General features: G+C 41.3%; 1 protein-coding gene across 4 annotated transcripts in view; it reads left to right on the top strand.

The window, feature by feature from the left end:
- The first annotated feature begins 343 nt into the window (after window positions 1–343).
- The window catches only part of MTR (5-methyltetrahydrofolate-homocysteine methyltransferase), a 50,003-nt gene continuing 36,839 nt past the window's right edge, over window positions 344–13,507 (top strand). Inside the window, exons 1-7 of one of the 4 annotated variants that reach the window (XM_014874600.2) lie at window positions 344–363; window positions 6,194–6,405; window positions 8,854–8,943; window positions 9,778–9,847; window positions 10,937–11,029; window positions 11,119–11,225; window positions 12,506–12,565. In XM_014874600.2, the coding sequence (XP_014730086.2) occupies window positions 6,247–6,405; window positions 8,854–8,943; window positions 9,778–9,847; window positions 10,937–11,029; window positions 11,119–11,225; window positions 12,506–12,565 (579 nt within the window). In that variant the 5' untranslated portion in view covers window positions 344–363; window positions 6,194–6,246. Of the gene's footprint in view, window positions 364–559; window positions 608–6,190; window positions 6,406–8,853; window positions 8,944–9,777; window positions 9,848–10,936; window positions 11,030–11,118; window positions 11,226–12,505; window positions 12,566–13,507 lie in introns of those variants that run through there. The other 3 variants (XM_088161534.1, XM_014874592.2, XM_088161535.1) reach the window with 3 other exon arrangements.

Here is a 13,507-nt window from a genome sequence, read left to right on the forward strand (position 1 = left end):
AAGGATGTACCACGAGACGTGAAACCCTTGTGTCAAAATATGTCACATTTTATTTGTTTTGTTCGACTGTCAAGCAAACTGTGACTTAGATTTGATTCCTTTAGTATGATCTTGCTTCCAGGTCTACGTGTATCCATACATCACTGACAAGTCCGGCTTCCAGCTTCCGTAAGGAACATTTACATGCCTCCTCCCAACACTACATTTGTCTCTCATTGCAGCGCATTCGTCGCTTGAATTTTAAAGAATCGTCCCCCTACACCATATCCCCGCCCCGCTTCTCCCCGCGATGTGAGACAACTCAATTTTACTGAGCTCTGCCTGGCTCCAAAACCATCCCTCCCCCGGGGCATTTGACGCGAGGTGAGTTAGTTCGAAGGCCGAGCTGTCGCCTGGATCTGTGCGTCTGTTTGGGTCCGTCTGTCTGTCTATCTGTCTGTCTGTCTGTCCGCCCGCCAGGGACAGACGCCGCCCGCTCCCCTCAGGCCAAGGGCAGCGCGCGCTCCCTGCCCGCCCTCGGGGCGGAGCTCGCGCGTCACGGGCTGCGCGCGGGCCCCGGCCGCGGGCGGTGACGTCTCGGCAGCGATGGCGCCCACGGGGCCGCCGGGTAACGGCCGCGAGCGCCGGGCGCGCGGGGGGACCGCGGCGGGGGTGGCCGGGCGGGCAGTGAGGGGCGGCGGCCGCGCCCGCCCTTGCCATTCCCTGGTGATGCCCGCCGCTCGGTGCAGCCGGGAGCGTCCCTTAACGCACCGCGAGTAACTTTTCTGCAGAAGCCGCGTGTGCCGTGTCGGGAGGGAGGGAGTGAGTGCGCGCGTGAGTGCGCGCGTGAGTGCGCGCGTGAGTGCGCGAGTGCGCGCTTTTTGACGCCGGCCCCTTGGAGCAGCTGCATCCTGCCAGGGAGGGGTCGGGAGGGACCTCAGGGTACCCGCACCGATCCGTCCGGCGGCGCAGTTATGGCGGGAAAGTGAAAACTGGGGTTCGGTGGGAGGGGCTGGGTGTTCTCCAGCTGCTCGGGGCTCTTGAGTCAAAAGTGCCATTTCACGGGTTAAACAGAAGTCATTGGATGGGGAAGATAAGTAAAGGCTTTGGTGTTTTAAAATGGACTGGTCTGTCGGTGGCTGCTTTCAGTGGTGCTGCCGCCAGCAGAGATCCCAAGCCCTTCGCCTTTCAATACTCGTGAGAGAATTCCTGGTGCTGAGGCTGTGCTTCTGGTCGGGGTTGCATCCCTCGGCATGTCAAAACAGGCCTGCGGTCCTGCTCGGCACCGACTCCGTAGCCAGCTTCGGTGGCCTCAGGTTTCTCCAGGTTCCTCTGGCAAAGAGGATGTTGATATCACCTGCCCTGCCCTGCCTTTTCTCCCGTGCCGTTTGGGATCAAGCCATGGGCTAGCGACTGCCCTGCTGCAGAACCGAATGGGTTTGGCTGAAATGGGAGGTGTGAAGGTGTCGTGGCAGTGGAAGAGAAGTTCTGCATAGATAAAAGCAAAAGTTTGGTGCCGTGATATTTGTGGAGCCTCAGCGAGCGGGCACGAGGCAGTAGGTGGCAGTAAGTGTGTCTCTCTGGCAGTGAGGAAAAGGACCTGGGTTCAGGAGTGGGTTGTGGAGAAGCTGAGCACAATGCTGCTCCCTAGCCTTTGAGGGGCAGGACATCCCACAAAGTGAGGCCATGCAGGTGTGTTTGCCTGTGAGTCCTGCCTGTAATGAGTATCTGTTGTGAACAGTTAAATGTCAGAAAATGAGCATTTGTGGTTCTAACACAGGGAGGGGAGATTTCTAAACTGGGATTTGAATGTTTAGCTAGAGACAGTGGCCACAGCTAACAGGACTCTGCTATTCTGAAAATTCAGTGACTTTTGTAGTGGTTGGTTGGCTCTCAAGCTAACTTTGTAAATGCATTGGGTACGTACGTATCTTGTCTGCCTGTTCTGTAAGAACTGAATGGTTCATAAGACGGGGCTGACATGGAAATATTAGGAAGGTGCACATAGTTGCCCAAGGTGATGTGGTAAAATCCAATACTTCTCTCTTTGGATAGGCTGGGTAACAACATAGCAACAGGGTGCTGCTGCTCACTGTTGCAGAGGACCTGTGTAACAACATCTGTTGCTGCAGTTCATGAAGCTCTTACTATTGCCAGAGGACATCCAGTTGGATAGAATTTAATTAATAGAGCAGCAAATAATGCTGTGATTATGGCTTGTCTGTGGCAGGCTGATTGCAAGAGCATCCTTTCTGGATACTAATACTGCAAATTCTGCATGCTGCACAGTAATTTTTTGAATTATGGGGAGACTTGTGTTTGGAGCTGTTGGGGTTGATTTGTTAAATTTGGATGTGCAAATATGGAGAGGCCCTGTTTCCAGTCAAGAGAGGAGCTGGTAAACCTAGGAAACAGCAAGTCCTGTAAGTGCCTCTCTCTCTGCAAGTTCCTCTGCCTGTGTTCTGGCACATTAATGTGATGAAAATACTCTAATACTGTCACAGTTGGGTTGCTCCTTTATAAAAGCTTTGGAAACAACTTGTAATCCTTTATTCCCTTCCAAGTACTTGTATATGGGACTGTTTTATACTAAAAATAAATTTGTAATGGAAGTGCATCAATAATAAAAAACGATACCTTTTGAGAATCATTGCAGGCATCACAAAAGTTTGGTTTAGAGCAAATAGCAACCTTGAAGTGGTGTTTCTTGTAGAAAACACACATCCCTTCAATTCTGCACATATGACCTGTGTGAGATTAGATTGGGATAAGGAGATGAAGGAACATCATCTTGTCTTATTCCCTGACTGTTTAGTTGCTTCCATTGTGAAAAATGGAAGGTTAGAGTTGGCAGAAGTTTATCATTGTTAGCAATTGACTGTAGGGGTGAACAGCCACCCTACAAGGAAGAAGAGTTCTTGTAACTCAGATAATTTCTCTGTTGCAGACAAGTAATTCCCTTGCTCATATGATTTCAAGACAAGGGTTTATCTTGGAGAAGTAAAGCAGAGTATTAGGATTTATTATTTTGCGTTGTGTCCCATTGACTTTTAGGTAAGAGCTGTTATTTTTGTTCATTTGGTATGGTCTTTAAACTAGTTCCAGCTCTACCACACTCTGTGGTAATGGGCTCTATGTTTTACGTTTCAGTAGAGTGTAAAATCTGGGTAATTGGTCCTGTTACCACTGCTAGTTTGCTACTATTTCTGTTATAGCTATAGAAGCAGTTTGTTTTCCTGGACACTCCTGAATGGAAAAAGATATCCATTTCCCAAAGCTCACCAGTGACCTTTATTAAAAAAAAAATTTCATCAGCTACTGGCTGAGCAGTGGTAGGAGCAGGGTTCGTAAGCAAAAACAACAAAAAAGAAAAGGCTGACCTGATTTTTCCCTGCCTAGGAATTTGTCCAAACACTTTTTTCTTTTATTCTGTAATATTCTGCACCCTGTTTATGCTGGAGAGGGGAATTGCATGAGCTGAATGCTGAATTAAGATGATGGTACTTGTTAGTATAACTGATTCCTAGCTCCCTCCCTGCTTTTGTCCCAAGAGCAGAGTTCAGCACTTCCTTGATTTCTGGAGTCTGCAGACTTTGTTTTCAACTTGAAATTGCACCATCAAATATGCCAGGGCATGACTTGAAGTAGTGCATGCTCCTATTGGAAGAAGAGTCAGATGTTATCCATAGCAAGGACAGGTAACTTGACTTTTGTTGGGCTTGGAGCTGTTGCATTCCTATGTAAAACAGTCTGCATGTCTCTGGCACTGATGCTGCTGAAGTAACACAGATATGGAAAACTTGAGTAAGGCTTTTGCAGCAATGAGGTAGAAATCTGTGCTCCTATGATCAGAAAACTGTAGACTGCTCATTGCTTCTGTTCAGTGAGGCAAGCATAGAGAAAGCAAAATGGACCAGGTGAGGCGCAGGATTACAACCAAAGGGTAAATCTTTGCCTTCCAGTGTGGATGAGGAGATAGTTGGGGAGCATGTAGATTAAAGCCTATAGAAAGCAGGACTGGTTCTGGGAGGACTCCAATAGCCCATCTCAGCTGTCTGGGCTGCAGCTCTCAGGGCCAAGGAGTTGGCTTAGGAGGCTTGTTAAAGCCCCAGTGAGCTTCAGTGCCTGTGTGTCTCCCTGGCCTGTGGCTCTTGGAAGCATGTGAGTTACACTCCATTGGGAGTCTGCACTGCAGACCTACTTTGAGATACAGTTTTTTGTGTCTTGCTTCTAAAAGCCTTTAGCTCAAGGATTGATTTTATTTTCATGAATAATTTGATGGTTTAGTGTGAGTAGATTTAAGCTCTTATGTAAGAACCTGCTGAGCTTGCCTGTGTGATGTTAAAACTTTCAACTTGAAGCAAGGGCGGCTTACTTTCGGTATTTTAATCTGCCTTCAAATGCTTCATACTTGGTAGAGCACATTTTCTTTGACTTCTCTTCATGCTGAGACTACTTCTGATTTAGAGCTGTTTTTCCAGAGTGTTGGTATAAATGGAACCTTGCAATGCTTTCCTCATGGCCTCAGCTTCTCTCCAGCACATTGCTTTTTAAGAGTACTGATGTTAAAACAGAAGATGCAGAAGGAAAAAAGTCAAATCAGTTAGCAGTTTCCAGTGATTTTTAAATACCATTGTGTGTAGTTGTAAGTTATGTTGTAATGAGACATGAGGATAGTTTTGTGCCTTGGAATTCATTTTTTTACAAAGGCTTTGATGATAGTTCATAACCTAAACACAAAAGAAGTCTTTAAAAGTAAGATGAAGCTGAATGAAGGAAGCAGATGAAGAATAGCACATCATTCACATGTTTGTGAAACATCAGTGGGGTCCTACTCTTGTAGTTTGGATTTTTGGAAAAGAGGTTGTTCGATTATTTTGTTATATGTACAATCTTATCAATGCCTGTAAGTATCTAAAGGGAGGGTGCCAGAAGGATAGATCCAGGCACTTCTCAATGCTGCCAGCCATCAGGAGAAGAGGCAATGAGCAGAAACTGATGCACAGGAAGTTCCACCTGAATATGAGGAAGAACTTCTTCACTGTGAGGGTGACTGAGCACTGGAACAGATTGCCCAGAGAGGTTGTTGAGTCTCCTTCACTGGAGATATTTAAGAACTGCCTGATCTCAATCCTATGCCATGCACTCTAGCATGACCCTGCCTGAGCAGGGAGGTTGGACCAGATGAGCCCCTGTGGTCCTTCCCAACCTGACCTGACTCTGTGATTCTGTATGTGTATTTGCATTCTGAAATAATTCTGTGAATGTTCTAAAGGGGAAAAGTATAATTACTTTTGCTGTGGTCTTGGGAGTTTTATCAGTTGTTTTTTGTTTATTTGATTGAGTTTTTGTTTGTTTTTTAATGCCTCAGATAAAGCTTTTTGGTTAATGTTTGGGATGGGCTGTGTTTGGGATCTTGAAGCAGTACTGCATCTTAATTTCTAATGATAGTGCTGAAATGTCTGCAGTATTTTGTTTCAGTCGTGGTTACATTTACTCCGCTCAATATCTTACAATTAACCGTGAGATTTGCGTGATATATTTTTGTTCTGGCATTATTGTGGAGGAAAAGATTATCTTGTTACTTTTGTGCAAAAGGAAGTAAAGCCTTGCTATTATCCGTTGGCATATCCTGATGTTTGTCAAGCTATCATTTACTACTCTAATCCTAAGGCAATTTAGGATTCAGTTGAAAAATGGTTTTGTTTGCTCAGTTTATTTCTTTTTATCATTATGATATAGGCAATTAGAGTAGATGTGGGTATTTGTTTGTTTTTTGCTGAAGTTTACTAATTTCTGTTTTGCACTTGTGTACCACTTACAGTGTGGTGTCTGGTACCAAGAGGCAGCTCTGCACTGCTGTTCAAACATTGCTGGAGTGGAAATTATCACACTTTTCAAACTAGTTTTGGAAACTAGTTTATGTAGGGATTTTCATGTATGCCCTCTGAACTTCTGTTAATTTTTTCTGTGGTTGACTGTGTGTGAGTGACTGTCCTTAGGTAAAGGACCAGTTGAGCTCAATTGTATTTGGAGAGATGCAGCTTACCTTACATCAGGTGATTGGAACTGCAGGTGAAGTAAACCAATTACTGTCTGATTTCAGTAGAGGATTAGTTACTTTATTCTTGAATGGGAAGAGCTCAGGTTGGCCATATGTATAGACAGGGAATTTCAGAACTCCTTAAATACTGGGTTCATCTTTTTCCAGCAGATCCCCAGAAGAGTGTGGAAGATGAAATTGAATCTATTCTGCAGGAGCGGATAATGGTTTTGGATGGGGGCATGGGGACCATGATCCAGCAACGTGCGCTGACAGAAGAGGACTTCCGAGGGCAGGAATTTAAAGATCATTCCAGGCCTCTGAAAGGCAATAATGACCTTCTCAGTATAACTCAGCCTGATATAATCTGTGACATACACAAGGTTGGTGGTTCTGGTTTCTGTCTCTCGACAAGAGAAAGAGGGAGAACTTGGCCTCTGCACTCCCCTTTTCCATACCACAGACTTCTGGCTCTCCACTGTCTTTTGGGAATAGGGAAAAGAATGCTAGGTAACCATGTGAAAAAGAATGAGCAGATTTGACTGTTCTGCTTGTGTGAGCACAGCATTTTTGTCTTGGTTCCTGATGTCACCCATGAAATGCTGTTTTTAAATCCCTTTTTGACTTATGTCCCTGATGTGTTTCTGTTAATTGCAGATTCTGGTTTATTTCATTTTTATTTCCTCTTCTTATTCTCGGCTAGCACTTGAAATACATTATAAGTAGGACATATCTGAATTCTAGATGTTTTTCTTTAATTTGTATTAAAGGGCTGTTAGATGTGGCAGCCTGAAGTAGGCCTATGAGTATATGAGCTTCCTAATGAGTATATGTGCTTCCACAGTCTTGTTTTTTCCCTAGAATATTAACATGTGGCCCAGAGAATAAAACAGTCTAATCTGCTGATGATTGGGAATTTGCAAATAGATTTCATTGCTTGCCTGTCTTGATTAGACTTTAAAAAACAACTTCCTAAGTCTTATATTTATTGAGTTGCAGGTATTCATAGGTCTTACTGCAATAATTGGAATACTTGAATATTGTTGCAGTTATTAGTTATTCAGTTGAAGCCTCACATCTGTTCTGGGCTTTTACAATTATTTATTGACAAAATCTGTATTTCATTGATGAGAATACGATTTGGCTTATATTGGTTAAACTTGGAAGGTAATCTGTATTTTTAAATTAAATTTTAACTGCCATTCTCTGGATTTTAAGAATGATGAGCTGGAAGGAATCAGTCTTTGACCTATAAAAATTTCAGAAGTAGAATTACAAATTCTACTCAATCTGTAGATTGAGTTCAACTGAGCAACAGTGCTCATGAATCTTGGAATTTATAATAGTTTGTGGTTTTAATAGGGTAAGCTGCTTTAACAGTTGAATTTGACAGGTTTAGCAGGGCAATAGTGATGTTACTTGAGAATGTATGTATTGACTCAAACCAAGTAGCTGTTACCTGTCATGGCCAGTTATAGGTGCTTTAGGAAGAGTGCAAAAAAAGAACTGTCTTTTTTGGTACCCATCCCTGCAGCAGCTATTGGGTCAGAAGTTTTCTGAGGAATGGGTGGTGACTTCATATTTTACAGCTACAGGGGTTATTTCTTCTGAGAACTGGATGGAACAAGAAGGAACTTGCAATAATAGTTGAAAATATTTCTACAAAGAAATACTTAATTTTGGGGTTTTTTTTTGGTTAATGACCCAGTGAGTTAGATCTCACAAATATCAGTAGCTTAAAAAGTAAATGTTAGTTCTACCTTGGCTGGCAAGGTCAGATTCAAAGGCAAGAGACGTGATGTATTTTCAAAGGCAAAAATTAACTTTCTGCTTTGAGTATGTTATTTCCTTCTGGAATATACATTAACCACATTTAGATAATTTTCAGAAAATTAATATGTTATTGGTTGACATGTAAGAGCTTGTATATTTTCATATATCTATTTGTAGATGTTTTTATATGTTTTCAAGAGGAATTGAGAAAAAGCATATTTGTTTGCAGCAAAACATGTTTTAAAACAAATTTATTTTCAGCTGTCCTTTGGATCAAGACTTTATTTGCACTTTTGAGCTCAATGACTTCTGCTTCTTGTAGGAAAACCTGAGGGGTTTATGTTCAATGGTGGCATCAGTGTTTTTGATTAACACTTCAAGAGTTTTAATGTCCTTGAATATGATCATGATCATATGATCAGGGTTCAAAGGGTTCAAAAAGATGAGTTAGGGAGAAGGACAGCTGATAGAGCTTATACAAATGCAGGCTAGAATCTGCAAAAATGTTTAAGTTTGCGTTGATTTTAGTTTACTTCAGTGGGAATTAGAAAACCAAAATGGAGCAGAAGTCTTAAATGTTTTGTGAATCTCGGTCATTAGTTAAACTTTAAATGAGATTTGCACAAAACATAATTCTCCTAAGCTTGTATTCCGTCCTAGCATGCTCTTGTGCTGTACAAATAATTTAAATTTTCTAGTATTTCTGTTGTTTCATTTGGGCCTTCTCTGATTCTTCGCACAACAGCCCTTGCTTGCTGATGGTGATTGGACTGTGTCTGACCATATCCCTGTGCAGAAATCTAGAATGTGCTCCAGTGGCAGAGGTGACTCTATAAATGTCACTTGTTAATAGAAAGTGTGGATGACACTGAAATTCTGAAAATTGATTATATGGAACACTTCTATTGCTTTGACCCTGTGCTTTTGAATAAGGCCTTTAGAGTTTGATCAGCTTTGAATTGGGAAATGATTTGTGACTTTTTGTCAACTGGATGAGACCAAGTGGTTGGGTAAATTGCATTCCATACCTCAGGCTTTTTTTCTCTCATGTCTTGCAGGAATACCTGCTGTCAGGCGCTGACATCATTGAAACCAACACTTTCAGCAGCACCCGAGTTGCACAGGCTGACTATGGCCTTGAGCATTTGGTAAGAATGCTAAACTACTTACACATTAAAATATTAATCATGTCCTAGCAAACCAAGATTAGCTTAGTCCCAGGATTCACTGGTGTTGTGCTTATCAGCTGCCTGCTACCTCTTGAGCCATGTGATGGGATCACAGCTCCTTTCTGCTGCTGTGGACAATTGCACTTGCTGTGTCACAGACATAGAGTGCTTCTTGTTGGCAGAGGTATAGGCAATAATAATTAGTCCTGGTTTTTGTTTGAGCATTCACGGATCTCTCAGTTCTGTGAACAGGGTTATTTTGCTTCAGTCCTTTCAACTTACCAAATGCCACAATGGAGCTGCTTTTTTCCTGGATATTGCTTCTGTGTTGTTTGTGCTGGTGTATGTAGAAGTCCTTTCTAGTTTGCATTTATTGTGCCTGGTTTTTGTTATGTATTGTTTTGAGAATTTGGGGAAATATATGACACTAAATACTTGGAAATACACTAGTTGAATAAAAAGTGAACTTAAGAGTAGGCTAATTTTGTTATCAAAGTCCTGTCCTTCAGCTACTGTTAATCTCAGCAGGATTTATTTATTTATTCATTTAATGAAATTAATTCATTAAAGAATGAAATTTTATGATTAGGAGCTGTAGGCTGTGGCATGCACGGAATGAACCTGCCATATAACCGTTACTGAGATGTATTGAGCTGTTCTCTTGAAGCCTCCTGATAGTCCTGATACATCCTCGTGTGACTTGGGGACCTTTCAGAGAATATGGCAGCTGCTGGATGCAAATGTGTTTCTCTGGAGATGAGTTACCCTGGACTGAACTAAAGGTTGCTCAGTAATTTTCTGTGATTGTTCCAGGCATATCGATTAAACAGAGTCTCTGCACAGGTGGCCAGAAAAGCAGCAGACACTGTAACTGCTCAGACAGGTTAGTACTATTTTAACTTTTTACTTGTTCGTGGTTTTGACAATGCTGCAATCTTTGAAATGTTGCTAACTAGAGGATAGCTTGATGGTTTACATTATGGGGACATAAAATGACGCTGTGCATGTTTGCAAGTTAGGCACAGTAACAGCATTTTCCTATCTCTGTTTATATCACACTAATTTCATTATGTTTGAAGGATCTAGTCCTTAAGGTGTTCTTCAGCACAGCTGTCCTGTGCCTGTCTGGTTTAGACCGCAGGTGATACACATCTTCAGACGTGTTTTAGAGAAAATAAATTCAGCAGAGACTGTTAGAAGTTTCTTAGGTTTGTACAGCACAAGTCTTTGTACTCCAGAATTAGGATAGCTGATTGTAGGTAAACATGGATTATCAGCTGATCCTAGTGTTTGTTTAGTGGTTTAACTTTATTTGGTAACTAATGGAATCATCTTAATATTTTCATTTCATTTCTACCGATGCCTTCCAGGCATTACATGAGAGGGATTAGAGCTCCTTTGCACTCCCGTAGACAATGTTCTTTCAAAGACTCATTTCTAATTGTATTCTAGAGTCAAACTGTATTTCAGGCTAACAGTGCTGCTACTGTTCAGATAGCACCTTACTGATGTGATTCACAGTATGCAGTAAAAAAAGAGATTTCGAATATGCTTTTAAAAAGTGAGGGTTTTATGACACATACCAGAATATTCAAATAAGGCTATGTAGTGAAAAATGCCAGGGCAGTTCTATGCTGTGCATTTAGAGAAATTAGATGAAATTTCTGGTGTTAGAGACAAATTATTCTCTTAGAACAAAAATTAATTGAGACAGCTGACCTTTTTAGAAATGTTCTGTCCTGTGAGTATACATTGAACATCCTGTTGGATTAAAATAAAAAAATTGGCTGTGCTAGGTGATCCTGTGCTGTCTAAACTCTAGATTTGAGACAAGAGTTTCCTGTTTTATAGTTCTTCATCGTTGAATGATATGTCTGTCGTGGTATCCTCAGAAGTATTTTACATTGACTGTCACTGTAAAGCCAGAGCTAAACTGTTTAGGGTCTTTTTCCCCTCCTGTGCCTTGGTCTAGGAATTAGGAGATATGTTGCTGGAGCCATGGGTCCAACAAACAGAACACTCTCTGTGTCACCATCTGTGGAGAGACCAGATTACAGGAACATAAGTAAGTATTTATAACCAAGTTATTTGACTTAGGCAGTAGTCTTGATAGGCATTTCTCCACATGAAATTAACATAATTTCTGTTTTGCAGCTTTTGATGAACTGGTTGAGGCCTATACAGAACAAGCCAAAGGACTTTTGGATGGAGGAGTTGATATCTTGCTGGTGGAAACCATATTTGATACTGCCAATGCTAAGGTGAGATTTCTGGGGAAAAAGCCCCACCACACTAATGTAAGTATTTGGTGTACTACCTAGGGAAATTCAAGATAGTATTCTTTGAGCTATCAGCTACTGTTTATTAAATACATGAAAAGGCTCTTCAGTTGATAGCAAGCGGGTGGAATGTGAGGACATGTTTTTTAATCAGCCTTTTCCAGAAGGTTTCTCTTAATATGTGCCATTTGTATCTTTCTGGCTGTCTGTGCCAGCTGTCCTCTTATTCCCAGAAGCTCTACTGTATTGCTCAACATCTCCAAATGCTTCTGATTGTATTTTTCACTGTAAGCATGTCTGTCCAAAGGATGCCCACTGGAGAGGAAATGTCCAGTGAATCTGGTTTCAGGTGTGGGAAGGCTTGTAAGCCTATTAAAAGGCGTTTTCTAGGGGGGAACTCTGCCATCAGTTTTAAGAAGGAATAAATTGGAATGGAAGATTAGAAAGGTAAAATAGAAGGAATAAAATGTTGAAATATGCCACAATTCATGGGATTTTAACACCTCTATCTAATAACTGCTCAGTGCAGGGGGTTGTTAGGGTATTTATACTGTCTTGCAGTTTTATGTGGAAAAATCTGGCAGGATACGTACACAGTGTTTCTTTAGGCTTTTTTCCACAGGCTGAATAACATGTGCAGTCACATCACTCGCCCTTTGCAGATCTGACCAGTCATCATGGATGTTTGGCTAGGAGCCTATAGGCTTAACATAATGCTAAGTGCATGTTCACGGCCAGCTTTCTTACCCTAAGGAGGGAGGACGTTTTCAGGACCTTCAAAGGAGTCACTTGCAGTTCTTACTGTAAAAATTTGTGGTGGTTGGAACCCTTTGGGAACTATGTGTCTAAACAGACTCAAGGGCAGTGAATGTGTACTGGGAAGAGTACACACAACCATATTTGGGGTAGGGATTGTGCTGCATATATGTGGGAGAATTATGTGCTGATGTGATTTGGGTTTTGGAGTAGTCTTGGTCTTCTTTGCTTTCCCTGTGATACTTCCTTTCTTCTTGTTCTGAAATATGTTTTGGTAACATCTGGAAGATTTTGGGGCTAAGGGTAAAACTTCCTGAGTGTAGTAAGTTCTGGCAGGCGATATGAGCTAGCAAGTTGCATAATCAGCCAGGGAATAAATAAACAAACAAACAAATAAATAAATAAGTTTTAAAAATAGGGCATCAAACCTATAGAAACAAAAAGAAATTAACAATCTGAAGAACTCTCAAAACATCATTAATGTTTTGCAACATATTCTTCTGTAGGCAGCTCTTTTTGCACTCCAGATGTTGTTTGAGGAAGAGTATGCTTCCCGACCCATATTTGTAAGTATATTTCAATATTTTACATATCCTTAAGCTTCATTTGTGAACTAGCTGAGATGGCAGTTGATTAAAGTGCTTTGAAGTGAAGGAAATGAGTTTATTGGAAATGTACTCTTTTCCACATGATCGTGAAAGTAAAACCTCTTACAGTTTTGTGAAATCAGCTTTGGGTAGCTCTGTTCAGCAGATCAAGCCATATACTAAGGAATGACTTTATGCTAATGTGTATTAATTCTGCATATTTCCAAAAGAAAAGGTCTAATTATGTTTTTTTTTTTCAGACTTGCTGTCTTGAGGGCAATAGGAACTAGTGCTTCAAGGATGAAATTAAACAAATTGTGACATATTTTCTAGTAGAATGAGTGGCTGTTTGAAGTCAGACAAATCTGTCTTACTCCATATTCTTTCTTTGATGTGTCTTTTTCTGATAGCTGTCAGTCATGAATGCATTGGGAGAAATACAGGAAAAAAATAAGATTGTTTTGAAAGTTCTGACTCCTTCCTTGCATCTGTGTTCCAATCTATGTGGGACCCAAGCATCTACAACATAATCTGCCAGTAACTTTCACAGCTTATGAATGTGCTGGTTTGAAAGTTTGCTTACTTTTGGGCAGTCCACCTGATAACTTCTATTGTGTCTTGTCGTTTATCTCTTGAAAGTGATAATGAGCAGCTGTTCTGTGTTTTCTTTGCTGCATAGTTACACCATTTGTAGTCCTTTGTGAGAACTTGCTTTAGTCATCTTTTTTTCAGCCCGAAGAGTTCTCTTCTATTTAGCTGAACCATTTGGTTCATTCATTATTGACCCATTTTTGTTTTCCACTTCCTCAAGGCAGAGTGGAATGACAATAGAATACAGCATTCAAAATGCAGACGTCAGGGATTATGTGATAGCCTAGTGATGTTTTCTGCCTTTTCCATTTCTTTCTTTGTAGTTTCTGA

This window comes from Sturnus vulgaris, chromosome 3 (genome assembly GCF_052056855.1).
Source record: "Sturnus vulgaris isolate bStuVul1 chromosome 3, bStuVul1.hap1, whole genome shotgun sequence".
NCBI lineage: Eukaryota > Metazoa > Chordata > Aves > Passeriformes > Sturnidae > Sturnus > Sturnus vulgaris.